The 17948-nt window shown below is 50.9% G+C and overlaps 1 protein-coding gene across 1 annotated transcript in view; it reads left to right on the forward strand.

The window, feature by feature from the left end:
* LOC139056123 (mucin-19-like) overlaps nucleotides 1-17813 on the forward strand; it is a 104532-nt gene extending 86719 nt beyond the window's left edge. Inside the window, exons 4-6 of the mRNA XM_070534019.1 lie at nucleotides 7356-7532; nucleotides 9405-9596; nucleotides 11353-17813. Coding sequence (XP_070390120.1) covers nucleotides 7356-7532; nucleotides 9405-9596; nucleotides 11353-16406 — 5423 coding nt within the window. The 3' untranslated portion in view covers nucleotides 16407-17813. The remainder of the gene's footprint in view (nucleotides 1-7355; nucleotides 7533-9404; nucleotides 9597-11352) is intronic.
* Nucleotides 17814-17948: the final 135 nt, after the last annotated feature.

A 17948-nucleotide genomic window follows, 5' to 3' on the forward strand; every position in this document is an offset into this window, starting at 1 on the left:
GCCCCCGACCATAGAGCAGATCCTTGCCGAACTCAGTCCGGACACGAGGAGGCAATACGAGATGGACCACGGAAAGAGTCCTGACACAAAATGAGTGGCGACAGGGAAATAGTTGGTCCGCGAGACGTAAGCTTAAATGTTCCGGTGCTCCTGTGTGGCTCTGTGAGCTGACGCATGTGTTAAGTGGCATCGGTATTTCCTCCCTCAATGTTTGTGGTGAAAAGCGGGAGATAAGGCAGCTAGAACGCTTGAACGATAAGCATATTTTATTTAGCAATCCGAATGCAGTGCTCGATGCATGCGCTTGGCTCATTCCTCCCTACAGTGTCTCGCTTTGTTTTTCTTCTAGAGCACATATCCAGCTTACGGGGTTGATGTCGGTGTTCATTGTCGGTCACGGCATCTTTAAGCACTAAGTCAACTGTCTGCCAATTACTTACGTGATTCGATGAAGCATCGGATTTTTAAAGCATTTACCACAGTAACCACATACCTGGCGAACGTCACAGGTATTGCTATTTGTTGTTAAGCAAAACAGCACTGGAGTGTTTACCATGCCGAAAAACGTAAAACACTTGTATCAATAACGAAGTGTTGTTAGCACATGAAGCTACTGTTGAGTTTTGTTTGATACATCGTGTAACTCTTTCATCAATAAAAAGAGTCAACGATTTTAAAAGGACTGTTATTTCTTGACTGCACTTTTGCACGAAGACTCTCATGCATGAGTTCCTGTGCCTGTTTGTCCAGCTTGACGTATTTTTCATTACATGCACCTAAACAAGTGCCTTTCACTACAATTTAAAAAAAAGTTCTTTCTATAGAACCTAAAAAGTCGCAAATTAGGTAACACCTAGATTTTGCTTGAACCGCAACAAAAGCTACTATGTTATTCAAACATGGCTAAATGTTCCGGGAGCTGTCTAGGTCCAACATTTCTCTGGACTTGGACTGTTCCCGGATTATCCTGGCATGTTCGACTATCACCGAAAACACGTTGTCCAGACAGTACCTCTGTAAAATAGCGTAGTGAAAGTGGGCTGGAGGCCTCATACATGCAAATGCTGAAGAGAATACATGTTCTACCCTAGTAAAGACCGTACATTTTTTTGTTCGTTGAGCACTCAGCTCACTGAGTGGTTGCTAAAAGACTTGATGCAACTTCTCAATATTGTGCTGTTCGCCAGACAACATGCAGCAAGGACAGTACGTAACGTTGGTCAAAGTTAAAGCGAAGCTGGCTGATTGTTGCCGAACAGTACGTGTCAGCAGCAAAGGAAACAAAGGAGAGGACAAACAAAAACAAAAGCGATGCAGGTAAACAGCAATGAAAACAATACGCCCACTTGTGTACAGCCTTTCCTAACCAGTTTTTTTCTCTGTGTTGTTCTTTTTCTGTGTCCCCTGGTGATCGAGTAAACGCATCCTCTCTTCAACTACCACCTCCTTTTGTCCCCAACAACTCCTTCTCCCGGAGAGACCACGAAACCCCCTCAACCTTCCCACCTGCTTTTCCAACCCCTGTCTCCGATGCTCGAAGGTAAGCACTCCGAGCCCCGCACTCATTCCTCTCTATACTAACCCCGTAACCCCGAGCGCAAGAGAAAACACGCTCGCGCCCCAAGAGGCGACGAGCAGGTGATTGTGAAAACACACGGAGCACACCAGAGGGCAGCGAAGACGAGGCTGTGCATAAGCGCACCACACGAACCGGTTTATTATTTTCTTTTATGTAGCACACCACTGAGTATCAAACCTCCTCTGGCGAAGACGAGGCTGTGCATCAGTGCATCGCACGAACCATTTTTTTTCTTCTTTTATGTAGCACACCATTGAATATCAAAGCTTCTCTGCACCCGCCTGGTTTACATATGCAAAGTTATTCAAGAGCAGAGGTTTCTTCCACATTCAGTGCACGCGATCACTTACATCTGGCATTGTAAGAATTATCTCGGTGTCACTAGGGCGCCGCATCCTTGCAGTCACTCCGGCTTGTTTGTTTTTTGTTTTTGTTTTTCTTAAAGAGCAGTTTGGGAACTATCGTTCTTTCGATACATGTTCCGTCAATTATGGCGTATTTTCACATTTTCTTGATGCCGCATACCTATTCTCTTTGCTTTTATTGTATTATTTCTAACTTTTGGCGTTAGTTGGCGGTCTTCTTAATTTATCCCTGTGTGGCCCAACCTCTCCCTACCTCCCGCTCCCCCCGCCCCCACGTGGTTATGTGCCATATGTTTAAGGAGTCAGCATCAATATCAACCTCTACGATATCCCAACCTGCAGGAATGCTTCAACAACGTAGCCACTCATACTACACAGTCGAAATGCCAAATGCTTTTAAAACATGTTCGAATAGTAATATGAAGGCTTCCCGAGTTCAGTGTTGCAACACTTCCTCAAACTTTCTATTCAATATTTTTTGGTGTCCAACAGCCACCTGTTGATATACGAGCAGATGGAACTTGTAGCCATTTTATTTTTGCAAGTCTTCACAATAACCTTCCCCCGGAGGGGGGGGGGGGGGGGCGAGGACGTCTCTATTCGGAGAATACAGGATGGGGCGGGGTTGGTACGCCACTGCTGCAAGTTCTACGCCAGGATGGCTTTCACGCTTTTAGTTAAACATACGTTTGTGTGCCGCAGGGCAAACATGCGCGCAGATTGAAGAAAAACAAAAATGACCACCAGAAATGAAGGAAGCGTTCCCATTTCACACCTTACGATTCTAAGCTGTAGCAGGAAAGTCGACGGCAAATGTACGTGTCATAGTGCGGAAGGCTATCTTACTGCTTGTTCCTCCCTCCATGATAAATTGGCCTGCGTCGATATTTAAGCTAGGACAAAAACGCCCTCCACAGGCCGTCTTTCTATTTGCTTGTTTGTTCTATAAACGACAGTGCTTACGGTGATGTGCCGTGACGGAGTGGTCTCGCTGCTTGGACGCGTCCCATCTTTTTTTTTTTACTGGACGACAATCTACTCGTCCTTTCGTAGCAGTACACAGACCTCGTAACGGATGGTGCAACTCCTCGTTGCGTTCCTAGTTGAAAACGACTTGGAATGAACGAAGAGCTGCACGCACACGAAAACGATGGCAGAGGCAGAAACAACACCACGGGGCTGCGCGTGGTGCAGTCTCTGCCTCCATCACCGTCTTATTGGGTGCGCTGTTCTGCTTGTGTTTACTCAAAATGCACCCAAAATGCTCGCGCATGCACTTTACTGGCGAGAAACGAAGCTGCCTCTCTCTCAACTAAGATGGTTTACTCCATACACAAAACGCAAGATGTAAAAAAAAGGAAAGGAAGAAAGAAAGAAAGAAAGAAAGAAAGACAGACAGACACATCTAACGCAGCAGAATGACGCAACACAAGAAGTTGGAAGAGAGCACGACAAGTCCGGGCAGCCCTGAATTATTCTTCCACAAAAGTATCGCAAACCAACGCGCACTGCTATTAAGCGACCTTACGAAACGTTGACAGCGAGTCTTGTTTCTTTCTCCTTTATTTTTTTTGTTCTCGCTGCACCGTAATCATAATCTTCAACTGAACGCCGACGCATCTTTTATTTGTCTTGTTTGCTTCCGTTGTATTTCCACTCACGAAGGAGCCTCCTGGCCCGGTAAAACAAATCTGTGCGGCTGGCCCCGCGACCACTACCGAGCTGGAGATAGCCTGTTTCATCTTCGCTGGTTTCCTCTCAAGAAATGAGCACGCTGCATGCTTTCGAGCATATAACTGATGTCTCTGTTGTGCAAGTTCTTGGAAGGTAACCTCAAATGCGCTACGCCGAAACTAAAAAGAAGAAAGACAAGTACCGAGCATTAAAGTAACAATAATAATGATAACGTGAGCGTACATACTTCGGTGAGGGCGGCTCTGAAGAACCTTATGTGCGCTATTCTCCAGGAATAAGTGCGCAACGTTTCCTTGTTTCTTGTTGACCCTTGCTCCTGGTATGATAACAAAGTCAGAAGAGACAGAGGTGGGCATGGAAGCTTGGAGGTGTTACGCGCACGCAAACACGCAGTAGTCGGATGTTTGCACCCGGCACTGCAGGCTTAGCCGCACGCAGTGTAGGCTGGTGGCGAAGCCGACGCAATCTTTGCATCCCGGACGAGCTCTAGATCACCAAGACATGCGAAAGCAGCTAGATATAACCGTGAGCCGAATATCTCTGTCCTCTTTTCAGCATATGTAAGCCATTTATTATTTATAAAACTCGGTTGACGTTTCCGTACCTTGTTCTTTTCTCTTCTTTCTTTTTTTTTCTTTTCTTGTACGTGTTTGTCTCTTACCCGTGCGTATCCTCGACACGAGAAGCAATAGAAAAATTGAATCGCAGCTCAGACTTTGCATGACAATGGGCGTCACAGAGACGCTATGTCATCTCCTCACTAGACATTGAAAGCACTGTGGAGCGTGCCACAAGCGATGACAAATAAAAAAAAACAGCATAAAAGAAATAAATCTGTGTCGCCACGCAGAGCCAGAATATCGAGAACCATAACTATACCTTGCTATCAACGAGATTTTCAGCGTGGTGTCATATATTATGCATGCAGCCTGGTGTGTGCCATAAGTAAGAAGAATGTGGTGTTCGCTTTCTGGTTTGTCTGAGAACACGCCTACGCTCGAAATCGTTTGCGTTCGCCTCCTCATTTCTAGCGATTTGTTTGCTGCGCGTCGCAGGAGCGGCTGTCGTGAGGCATTGTGCTTTATTTAAAACCGTACTTGTACAAGATAAAAAGGAAGCCGCGAGATCTCGACATAACGGGGTGGTTTATCTCTGCCCATGCTTCGGAACGAGCTAAAGAAGCAAAAGCAATACAGAAAGGTCCCTCCTCAATGTGAAAAAAAAGAAAAAGACTGAGAGAAAGATCAACAGAGTGAGAGAGAGAGAGAGAGAAATTACAAAATGAAAAGAACTTAGGGCACTCGAGATATTTTTCTTTCTTTTTCTTATCTCAACAAATTAAAACCAGAAGGAATAAATTATCAATGTTTAGCATATACTGAAGTGAAAATCTACCTTACTATTTTTTAGTCAAGTGCATACTTAAGTACCCTAGCCACACAGCTAACGATGCCGTAGACGCATCAGTGGACGAAAGGAGTGGTAGTGGAAGACTCGTCAGCCGTACCCCTATATTTGTGCAATGCGATTTTGTTAGTTTGGCACGCACAGTCGTTTTTCGCGTTCCTCGAGTTCGCTGGCGTTATGACGTAATTCCACGGGAAAGGTTGAAGAGCGCGCTACAGTCGCGATAACGTCTTCTCCCTACCTCTCTTTGTTCTGTTTTTTCTTCTTCTCTCTATAGATTCCACTAGGAGATTAATGAAATGCACGATGGACGTCACTGCAGTGCGTGGCGGCGCGCGGGCCCGTCTCCCTTAATCTCAATTCGCCCAGTCGTTATTCTTTGTTAGCGAGAGCCATTAATCCCACGCGTTCTCTCGTGCAGTGCGTTGCTGCCCAAACAAGCTTGATTATTTTCCCGAGTGCTGTAGTAGTGGACCTTCTTTGTTAGTCATTTTCCTTTCTTTCCCTCTTTCCCTGAAAAGAGTTTAGGGAGTACAATACAAAGTTATCGCCTTAACGAAGACGTATTCCGCGCGCGAGATCGGCCTGGTTGCCCGTGGCTCACAGCGAACCTGAGCTAACGCTGCAACTAGGGCTGTTGCAACTTGCCTCGCGGGAAGACACGCCAGGCTCTTTGCAGCTTTGGCTATTTAGTTTACCTGTAGTCTCGCTCAGCGTCCCCCTTTATGCAGTCGCTGAACTTTAGCGATACTGAGCAGCCCTGCAACGCTGAACCTGGAACGCAAAATTTTTCGACGCGCTTCCGGTATGGCGATGCCGTGCATCAGGGCCTCCATTTCACGGCGCACAATGACCGCGCTCTAATTACGGGTGTAATTTGTTCGATGCTCCTGCTGAAGCGTTCTGCGTGGTGCGCACTTCAGCCATAAAGCTGGCGTATCTATCGCAAGGCACAGAACTAACGCGCCAAAAATGCGCTGGAAATGCATTGCGTGCGGTGGTCGGTTGAGGTACGGTTTCAACATGTACGCAGTGCGTACCTTTCCCCTTTCGTCATCTGGTGAAGCTTATAAGTTTTTAACGGGAATGAGTACGAACTAGATGGCCTGAGGACACGTTCTCTGGGCGCGCGCAGGTTTCAACGAAATGGGCGTGACCTTTCAACTTTTTGTGATCCGCATAACTAGAGGAAAAATATACGTGTTAGAAAAACCGAGCACCTTGTTGTGTGCTCAGATTAGCTGCTGTTGTTTTTATGCGAAGCATATTACGAGGGCTCAACCCAGCTCCTCAGGCGCGGCGGTGACCATGAAATCACGTGACACCGTGACGTCACGACAGAGGAGAAGTGGCTTTGGCTCAACTCTTGCAAGACGGGCTGGGTGGGAATCGAACCAGGGTCTCCGGAGTGTGGGACGGAGACGCTACCACTGAGCCACGAGTACAACGCTTCAAAGCGGTACAAAAGCGCCTCTAGTGAATGCGGTGTTGCCTTAGAAACGCGCTGTTTCTAAGGCGTGCGTCTCTTGCTCAGGCGCACATTTCGTTGCCGCGCCGAACGCTGCTTTGCTCGACGCTCACCGCGTCCAATGCGGGGCGCGTAGTCGCTGCCCTGTAGCCCATTGTCTTACACCCCTTGGCGGGTCGACGGGAACGCTGTCGCGTTCCACTCTTGAAGGCGAAGAAGTAATGCATGAGTTGTTTCTTCGTCTAGCCGAACCAAATATAGCCAAGCAACAGCAGTTCACCAGGCTAAACAGTGGTTCAACAACTAAAATAAAGGCTAGTATGCTTCGCATCCTGGGCTTAACCTTACCTAAGCCACAGCCATTTTTTCACTAACGGATCCCTCATGGAGGAGGAATGCACAATTGGTTGGAGAAGACAAACGTACAAGTTCGCAATATTTCTGTGAGTAGGAAAAATGCCGCACGAAAGGTAGGTAAGAAACGCTAGAAAGTAAGATGATCAGTATCAATTAGAAGCGTAAGACAAAAGCTGGAAAAAACATAAAAGTGTGGACTTCCAGTAGACGCAAGCCAAACGAAGTGCATTCACGTAGGAGAACAGCTTCGGTAGTGTTACCTACGGCGTGACGAAACAGTACATTCAGGCTAAGGTCGTTTGGATCTCTTTCCTTCGCGATTCATTTTTCGTCACATTCAAGTGGCAACGACATCACGCGCTTGTCTGTCAAGCGATGCTAATTACACTTTTTTCTTCCCTTTTCTCTCCGTCTCTCCATCCTTTCTCACCACCCGTTCGTCTCCACCTGCTGCAAACCTACGCGCGCTTCTTCAATCGACCAGTGTGCAACGTCGATGGCGTGCTCTACCAGAGCGGCGACCCCATCCCCACGGAGGACCCGTGCGAAACGTGCAAGTGCCGTCCACCTGGCTTCGCCTGCACGCTGCGCGAGTGCGAGGTGAGGCCCAACTGCAAGGCGGTCCGCCGAGAGGGTCAGTGCTGCCCGGAGTACCACTGCGGTGAGTCAAGCTGCCGTTTGCTTTTCGCAAACACGCACACTCGCGCACCGTTTCTCTGAAACGACGTCAATAAAAAAAAGGCGGTTTCACGAAAAAAATAAAATATCGGGCATGTACGTTCTCCGGCAGACATTGTTTTTGCTGGCGTATGATGTCAGCGGCGTCGAACGCGTCTGCATTCACTTCTTTCTTTTTTTCTTTCCTCTGGCGCTTTTTTTTTACTTGCATTGCGTTCTTCAGGGAAATTACTGTTGGCGAAATCTATTTTCCTCTTTTTGTGTGTGTGTGCGTGTGTGTGGTCGTTCTGTATTGTCAGGGGAGCGAAAGAAACGTTCGGCTTCGGACATACTGAAAACGCCTAACGCACGCCCGTGATTCGCGGGAACTAGGCGCTCAATACGTTTGAGCCTTTTTATTTTTATGCGGCGCTTTCGCTCCTCTACTTTGAACAATTACTGACAGTCATTTATTGGATTCGCAGAACGCGGCGCCCGCTCGATAACGTCGGGATGCATTCGGCTGTCTGTAAACGTGTGCAGCTCCGGATGTTTTTACAAAATCTGTCGTTTGCATAACGCAACGCTGCAGGCGTTCGCGCGTTTTGCGCTGTAGCCACGCAAGTGATAAGCTGACACTATCAGCTCGACATAAAAAAAATTATCGCTACTTTAGAGCATTCATCTCCGTTGACAAGTTATATAAACAGTGGTACGTGCTTAGACTATTGCAATCCGACTATAAAAATAGTCATGCTGTATAAGGCATTTTAAACGCTTTAATAAGCCTAGTAGACCAGAAGAGGAATATACTCAAGAAAGTAGCACTTTAATGTCAACTACCATCTTATTTTGGCGCATAGGGCCATTTATTTATTTATTTATTTATTTATTTATTTATTTTTGTAGCAGGCGCGATGGGCAGTTCACGATAATTTCACTGTGATTTTAGGGGATTATTTTCCTTCCTTTATTGGTTTCTTTTGTTTCTCTTGCAGTTTTGCCGTACAATCAAAATACTGCAACAGCGGATCATCGTATAGCAATACTTCCCTACAGCCAGTGTGCTTGCGTTCTTGTGAACTTCGGCGTCACAATGATCCGGTGAACAATCTCAATCCGAGGGCCCCACAGTTACACACAGTTTCTCCTAGTAGGCATGGTAGTGGCACGTCTTAAAGCTACGCGAACTAGTCTGAGTGTCGTTATAATCGAGGGATAAACAACACTTACACACAACCGCTGAAGTATCTCTACATGCACTAAGTCCCAACTAAATATTGCAATTCTATCAAGTCCTGGCCCATAACAATGTTTTCAATTCACGAACCAACTCACTCGCATGGAAGTAGTGTTCTTGATCGGGATTGCATTTCCGCACTTGCTTCTTTACCAACACCCCTTGAAACGTGACGTGTTATGCGAAAACACTCCTTCGGCAAAGTTTAGGTGCTCAGCATCTCTGTAATGCCCAACCAGTCACTTATGCTGCAATGAGTTTGATTCCTGAAGAGGCTTAGCGCATAGCCTGGATTGGCGTTTCTGATACACTGAAGCGAGCTTTCAGTTGTGGATAGTTCAGCCAACCATTCATACAAGAAATCGTTACTACGCTAATCAGGTTAAAACTAAAATCACATTACATTGCTCGTTTGACATGAGTGTACCCTCCACGACAAGACACGAAGGTACACAAGTTGTTCTAATTTTCCTTGAATTATACAAGGTTTAAAAACGCCAGGCTTGTTGGAATTAATCCTCGGCTCTCAACTCCGCAGCGTCTGTCACAGCCCCAGGTGCTGTTTTGGAGCGTGAAACCGAATCAGTGAATCCATCTTGAACCCCAAGCTCACTTGCGTCCCCTGGTCTCGTGCAGGCTGCCAGAAGGACGGCCAGTTCTACAAGGACGGTGAAGTGGTCCCCAGCCCGCAGAGCCCATGCTACGTGTGCTATTGCCAGGGCAGCTCCATCAGCTGCTCCCTGGTCGCTTGCCAGTTCCGGGGCGACTGTGAGCCGCGATACGTGGACGGCGAGTGCTGTCCGCGCTACGACCACTGCCCGCCAACAGGTATGTGAGGGGGGGGGGGGGGGGCATTTTCTTTCAATAACCTACACTCGTCGAACAACGCACGAATCAGGCTGGAGGCAACGTTTCGACGAGGGGATTCGTCTCTATCGAGTCACAAACTGTCACCTTGTCGAAACTGCGTTTTCGGTGTGTTTCTTCCAGTTTCTAAGTAATTTTATTTTTGGTTCTGTTTCATGCGAAACCGGCCCGTTTATCCAGTGCAATGTATAACCAAGTGACGCCAATCGCAGCCTCGCTTGTCGAGACGTTGGCTGCGTCTCGAGACATTCCTTGTTCGACCACTGTTGATCGCTTGAAGTCTCCTCATTACTGTGTGTAGTGCGTCGTATTCGGTGATCGTAAAAATTATAGTGCGCGACTGACGCGTTCTTTCTTTTTTTTTGAACTTCCCCTCTTTTCTCTTCTTTTCTGCCCTTACGCCATTTCCCTGTGCACAGCAGCCTAGCAGACAGTTAACCTAGTTAACATCTCTGCCTTTCACCTCTTGTTCTCTCTCTCTTTCTCTTCATAATCGCTATATCTAGCTACGTCTGCAAAGCCATATGGCAACAATGTAGGGCAAAAGTAGTAAATGCCACTGAGCAACTAGGAAGACCTCTTTCTTTTTTTTATGCTGCCCGCATGAAGACGCGTATTAGTTTGGTGTATTCCGTGCATGATCGCGTCTTTCGCTCCTGGATTCGGCACTGCTTCTCAAGAACTGCGAATAAGCTATGTGATCTTTCACATGATCGACTGCGAACGATCTTTGTTTTCCAAACCCGCACTCTGAAACTTGTGATCGTGTACAAAGTGCATCGCACGTACACGACTATTCCCACGCAACACGAAGCGTTTAGAAAAAAAAAGGAACGTACTAACAGAGAGACTAGTGAAATACACCGTGAGATAATGAAAGGGTCACACTGAAAGTGTGAGCAAATTTCCGTGCATGCTTAAAGCTGACACACTGTGTTGCCATGGTTTATTGCACGTAGCTGTAACCCTTACAGCGTCTGGCGTGAAAAGAAGCTGGGCGGTGATTTGCTATAGCTGCGTGTTGTGAGCACGCGGCGCAAATATCGTGCACCTGTCCTCTCAGTTACTTGAAGAGAGCGACTGTCCAGTCTAGATGAAGCGGCGCTATGCGCATGAGCTTTATGTTTTAAGAAAACCGGTAGAGACCATCAGATCGCAGTAGTACCAGCTGCTCCGATAGACAATAATTTTTTTAAGCAGTTTTCTCATTCATCTTTTACTGAAGGTGTTCCTAAAACTAAATTAAATAAGTTCTGGGGTTTTACGTACGTGCCAAAACCACGACATGATTCAGTCTGGTACTCTGAGTTAATTTTGACCCCCTGGGGTTCTTTAATGTGCACCCATTGCGTGGCACACGGGTGTTTATGCATTTCGCACCCATCAAAATGCGGTCGCTGCAGCCGGGATTTAATCCCTGAACCTCGGGCTGATCCCGCGACGCCAAAGCCACTACGCCCCCACGGTGGGTGAGACGGTATTTCGCTCAGTCTATGCCACATTCGGACTCATTCCACACGATCGCTTTGCTATCCGAGTTGTATTGTGATACCGTCTGCAATCGAATCAGAAAAAAGAAAAACAAGTACGCTTCTAGACCAGTCCGGACAGCTAGGACAGCTCCACTGTTGCTTTATTTTTCCTCGTTCGTAACCTTTGGAGATGAATTACTTCCAGAAATAATCCCCTTATTCTTATTTTGCTCCAATAATCGCAGAGGACCCACTGAGCACCACAACCGTCCAGCTGCCATGGTCACCCTTCACGAGCCCGCGCACGACGGGCAGGTTCTTCACCACACGGTTCCAACCGACGACGATTCCCGGGACCGGCCTGTCCACCCACGTCCCTGGTGGAAGCACGAAACACGGCGTTACGCGCTTCGAACCAACGACAGTTCCTGGCGTCGGCTCTTCCAGCCGTGCTCCCGGCGGAATCACAAAGGATGGTGTGCTGATTACACGGACCGCCTTCCCAACGTCCACCGATCCTACGAGAACCACTGAGCGCATCCACCCGGAGCAGACTGCGTTCCCCAGCTCGCTGTACGATGACTTATCTTCCCCGCAACCTGTTCCTGACGTCACCAACCCCGTGAAGAGGTATACGACTCACCTTCCACCACCAGAAGGAACAGAAGGCACCACCGGCGTTGCAGGCGGAGCGCTGGCCTCAGACTCTGTGAAGCCACTGGATGCAGCCGTGCAGAGTCAGGACGTTGACGACAAGCTCAAGTCGACAGCGGGCAAGGATGCTACTGAATCTACTGTTGCAGCCGGCGGCAACGATGAAGGGTCTCGCACTGTCACGCGGCACATTCTCCCTGCAACCATTGTGCCTGCTGCAGCAGTTCCCGTGGTTCCAGCCGTGCTCCCAGAAGTGGGACCAGTCGTGATCGCCAACGTTCCTGTTCACCCAGTATTCCCAACTGTCGGGCTCGGAACTGTTCATCCGACCGTCCCCGGAACTGTGTTACATGTTACTGGGGATGTCAGGGCGACTCAGGGCACCGGGATACCAGGAGCAACCGTCGTAGGGGGAGCTGAGCATTCTGGAACTGCGCCTGCGGATCAAAGCAATCAGGGTGCTGCAACCACGAGTGCTTCCGTCGGAGACGCTACACACATCGTGGCACGTGGCGACTCCACAATTCATGATGGCGCGTCCTCTCCCATGGTCACGGCTACTTCGGAGCTGCCAAACGGTGCTTCCACCACTGGCGCAGTAACCGATGCTTCAACAGCAACAGCAGCACCCGACAGCGGTGCAGCCGCTGCCACTCCTACTGACACTGCCGTTGTGGGTGGTGTACAGGCTGGTGGTGATAGCACGAGTCATAAAGGCGTTACGCTGGACAGTCACTCTGGCGGAATGGACCACACTGATGCCACTTCTGGCGTGTCTACCGACAGCGGAATGGCAGTAACGGCGACAGCAGGTGGCCAGGCCGAGGGAACCGCTCAGACTACACCAGAAGGCGTTACGGCTTCGCAGACACAAATCCCAGACGCTGCCTCCCCTTCAAAGGAAACCACTGTCAACTCGGACTCAACTGACGCTACCAGCGCAGTAGCAGGAAACGTCCCAGATGCGACTGCCACTCACATGGCGGAAGTCGGTACCGGTGAAGCCACTGATCTATCTTCTGGCGCTGACGCTAGTAGCACGGCTGGACATCAAAGCGAAAGCGACGCCCCTGCTGGAGCCACTGCAACAACAGGCAGCGATTCTACTCCTCCACTCATGCTAGCTGATGCTGCCCCTGCACCGGTTGCTGGTGACTCTTCGTCTGCAGCGAGTTCGACCGATTCTACACCAGGCACGACTGCTGGCGATGCAGCCCCTGCAATGACTTCCGGTAACGCTGCCCCAGCAACGACTTCCGGTGATGCCGCCCCAGCAACGACTTCCGGTGATGCCGCCCCACTAACGACTTCCGGTGACGCTGCCCCAGCAACTGCTTCCGGTGACGCTGCCCCAGCAACTGCTTCCGATGGCGCTGCCCCAGCACCTGCTTCCGGTGATGCTGCCCCAGCAACTGCTTCCGGTGACGCGGCCCCAGCAACTGCTTCCGGCGACGTTGCCCCAGCAACTGCTTCCGGTAACACTGCCTCAGCAACGGTTTCCGGTGACGTTGGCCCAGCAACAGCTTCCGGTGACGCTACCCCAGCAACGGTTTCCGGTGACGCTGCCCCAGCAACTGCTTCCGGTGACGTTGCCCCAGCAACTGCTTCCGGTGACGCTGCCCCAGCAACTGCTTCCGGTGACGCTGCCCCAGCAACGGCTTCTGGTGACGCTGCCCCAGCAACTGCTTCCGGTGACGTTGCCCCAGCAACTGCTACCGGTGACGCTGCCCCAGCAACTGCTTCCGGTGACGCTGCCCCAGCAACTGCTTCCGGTGACGCTTCCCCAGCAACTGCTTCCGGTGATGCTGCCCCAGCAACGGCTTCTGGTGACGCTGCCCCAGCAACGGCTTCCGGTGACGCTGCCCCAGCAACTGCTACCGGTGACGCTGCCCCAGCAACTGCTTCCGGTGACGCTGCCCCAGCAACTGCTTCCGGTGACGCTGCCCCAGCAACAGCTTCCGGTGACGCTGCCCCAGCAACGACTTCCGGTGAGGCTGCCTCGGCAACGGTTCCAGGCGACGCTGGCTCAGCGACGGCTCCAGGCGACGCTGCCACTGCAACCACTTCCGCCGACGCCGCTCCAGTGCCAATTTCCGGCGACGCTGCCCCTGCACTTACTTTGGGTGACGCCGCATCTACGCCTGCCTTGGGCGATGCGGTCAATGCACCGGCTTCCGGTGAATCTACCCCCGCAACCAGCACCGGAGACTCTGCGCCAGCAGTCACAACCGGTGATTCCGTCCCAGCGACATCGAGTGATGCTACACTTGCAATGGGTGCTGGTGAATCTAGCCCAGCAACTACAACCGGTGACTCTGCCACGTCAAACACAGCCGGGGATTCGGTCTCGGCAGCAACTGCTGGTGATTCTGCGGCCGGAAACGAAGTAACCAGCAACCTTACTTCTAACCTTTTCAACATGCCTGATGTTACTACGGGAAGCTTGTCTGCTGTTGGGCACGATGAGTCGGTGACACCGACTGCAGTGACAAGTGGTGCTGATCAAACCAGTGAAACCACGACCACGCCGTCCTCAGGTTCCGATGCCAACAGCGAGGCTGCTCCTGCTTCTACAGACAGCTCTACTGGCAGCGCAGGCGCTGATTCAACAAAGGACGACGCTTCAACTACTGCTAGTCCTAGTTCAGGCATGGAAGCCGGCCCAGCGACGTTTGAAGGCCAAGGCTCCGTTCAAGGCGGAGAGGTTGGTTCCGGTTCTATTGATGTCACACCAGCTCCGCCTTCGTCTTCGGAAGTGACTACGCCGGCCGCTGGCCCTTCACCTTCCCTCACTGAAGAAAAAGCTACCGAACAAGATAGCAGCAGCGAATCAAGTGCCATGAAACCAGCAGAGGAAGGAGCCAGCCAAACAACGACCCCAGCTGGATTAGTGGTGCCAGAGGCCGGATCGGCAATCACGGGAGCTGAATCAGTGACGCCATCATCAACCGAGGCGGCAGCTGCCGGAGAAAACCAACCAGGCACGCCAGCTCCAGCTGCAGAAGAACACCCTCTCGGTGACGAGCCTCATCGCGACGAAGGGGCGGTCGAGAGTACCGAGGCTCCGAAGAAGGAAGATGAGCCAGCCGCTGACGCTCCCGCCTTCACACCCGTTGACGAGCACCCACAGGGTGACGCTCCAGTTGTTCCCGAAGTCAAGACTGAAGAAAACGAAGCTGTGCCACCCAAGGACAGCACTGAATCCAGCGTGCCGCAGCGGGACGATAAATCAAACGACGTCTCAGACAGTGCGAGCCACGATGACTCAACCACCTCAGCAGATCAAGCACCGACACCCGATGCTTTAGGAGCCGGCAGTGGAGCTGACAGCACATCGTCTGTGGCGCCAAAGAGTGAGGACACCACCATGTCTGAAAACGTAGAACGCGAACAACATCCAGAAGGAGAATCAGATGCTACAACCGCACAGCCGCAGGAAACGCTTACAACTACGACTGAAGCCCCGCACCACGACGTGGACGATGACTCTGGCAGAACGCCAGTCACCGAGACGCCAATCGTGCCGGAGGAGGCGCACACAGTGTCACCAGACAACGAAGGCGAGAAACCAGAAGCCTCCACTGAGCCACCTCAGAACGATGCACCTCCACACGATGAAGCCACTCCAGGTGACAGCGGTGCGCCACACGACGACGGAGCGGCTCCGGGTACCACTGTCCCAGTCGAAGGAGCGGGTGCTGGCGATTTACCGCCCGCTGAGGCTGCTCCCGCGACGCCAGAACCAGCTCCTGAACCAGCTCCACAACCTGCACCAGCGCCAAAGCCAAGTGGTGGCAATGGAGGCGGCGCTCATCGCCACGAGCACAAACCACACGTACACCACGATTACGGAGGAAGGGTTCCTCCCACGATTGAACAGCTTCTAGCACAGCTGAGCCCAGACACAAGGCGGCAGTACGAGCTGGACCACGGGATTGTTTCCAAACCGTCCGGTGAAGAGCCACCAGCACACGGAGGCGATGAAGGTGCTCACGGTGCTTCACCAGGCGAGTCGGGGCACGAGCAGCCGCCGCCATCAGAAGGCCCGGCAGTCGACTCAGATGCTTCCGGTTCCGACAGCGATGTCCTGGGTGCGAGGCCTCCGAAGTCGGAAGACGACGGCGGCTCGAAGCCGGCCGACGGTGACCAGGCCACTCCGGCATCGAACTCTGGTGACAACCTGCCAGAGGCTACGACGCCCGCGCCCGGAGACGCCAACGGAGCTTCGGCGGGAGCTGGCCACGGTGGTGATGATGCTTCCGGTTCTGGAGACGGCGTCCACGGCGCAGGGGGCGATGAGGGTACGCAGACTAACGAGGTTACCGACGCTCCCAAGGCCACCGAATTTCCAACTCGCTACACGACGACACAGGCGCCTGCTCCTGCCGGCGGCGACGACCACCACGATGACGCCACGACAGAAGCGGCGCCTTCACCCGCCGCGGGAGCTGATGCGAGCGGCAGCTCCAACGGAAACAAGGGCGAACCTTGCGGCGACGGCGCCGGTGTCAAATCCGCAGACGCCACCGCATCGATGACGCACGATCCAATCGTCCAGTTGGTGAAGGCTGGCATTCCTGACTTGCACCTTGACGGTGCCGCGCCCCACAGGGACCGAAGGCGCTCTGGGCGGCGGGCTCACTGAGGCGACTAGTAGAGGTATGCCCCGAATTGTCCGATGCTCTCCGTTGTGAATCTCCCGGTGATGTGGGCCTTAGGCGCGTGATAACTGACGCTGCTGTCAGATGGAGAAGGAAATGTATTGATAATGTAAGGGAAGGATGATTAAATTTGAACCGTAAACTGTGCTCTGGGCAATGAATTGGAGTTTCATACTTAGCAATAACTTCACCCCGCTGTGATCCCCATTATTTAGGGAAAATGTCCCTGGGAATGTTAAGTGCCATCGAGTGCAGTACTACGCGCGGAACATTTCCGAGTCTTAAACAGCGCGTGTCTTTGTCCGCAGTTCTAAAGCAGGCATTGTGAGAGCGTTCGTTCCTCCTCTTTAGAAGTACTTCTGTAGTCGAAGGCCCACATTTGGTTACGGAGTTTGACAACGAGGAATATCTGGCAACTCACGGCGATGCCTCGCACATCCAGGGACTGTGATGCACCTCATCATCGGCGCCCTGAGTGTCGTCCATCCAATGTACATACTCGCTCGGGGTGCGGGTCACAAGCTGGGGGAACAAGCCGAGGCGCCACATGTGCGTCTTGGCGTGGTGGCAGCTACAATTCTGCATCGCAGAAAGATGACACGCCAGCAGCAAGGAAAAATTGTGGTAGTGTAAAACACAATTTTATTTCCACACTCGAGAATAATCGAAGCGCATGTTACAAAAATAATGAAAAAAGAAATTCCCTGCGGGTAAGCAGTTACATTAGCGATGGCTTTGCACGCATGATCCCAACATTGAACTCTAAATTAATGATGGCTTTGTACCGAGCGCTGAGCAACGGCGTAGCCCGTGTATACTAAACGTACATCACTTGCGTCTTTATACTGACAGCAGGCGGCGCTCCGGAGCCGATAATCGGGCAAAAACAAAAATTAAGTGTAGCTGCAAGCTGACGAATCTGGCATTGGGGAATGGATGAAGTTATGTGGTACGCAGCCGTGTTGGAGTCGGCGAGCTTTACGGCAGGTATATTGCTCAGTTCTTCCCAACGGATGAACTACTGCTTCGGCGTATCCTACTTAAGAGAAGCAGGAGGCCAATATACAACGTGAGAGTGAATGAACCGAGTGAAACATGCCTTAACGCCAAGTGCAATTGATGAGATAGACCAGCGCGGGGCTTAGCTCAATGCGACGGGAGGCGGCACGACGTCTTTCTGCGGTGACTCGCTTCGGGGCACAGTCGGTGGGTCTGGAGGCATCCTGTGTCTACACTTTTCATCTGTTATTATTATTTTTTTCGTTTTATTATTATTATTATTGTTTTACATGGTTCAATCATCCACTGTTCAGCGAGGCTGGTTATGTATTATTGGTGTGCTGTTGCCAATAAACACCTTTCTGAACGGTTTTGTTAAAAAAAGAAAGATAGCACCTGTGTCTTGCGTTCACTTTTTCTTGGTGGTTGATCTCTGATGCAAGACACGATTGCCGAACAATCGTGTTGCGTCATAGAATTACGACAGCAATATAGAACAATGAAACGCAAGTAATACGGGCTCATAA

This window comes from Dermacentor albipictus, chromosome 2, assembly GCF_038994185.2.
Source record: "Dermacentor albipictus isolate Rhodes 1998 colony chromosome 2, USDA_Dalb.pri_finalv2, whole genome shotgun sequence".
In the NCBI taxonomy this organism is placed as follows: domain Eukaryota; kingdom Metazoa; phylum Arthropoda; class Arachnida; order Ixodida; family Ixodidae; genus Dermacentor; species Dermacentor albipictus.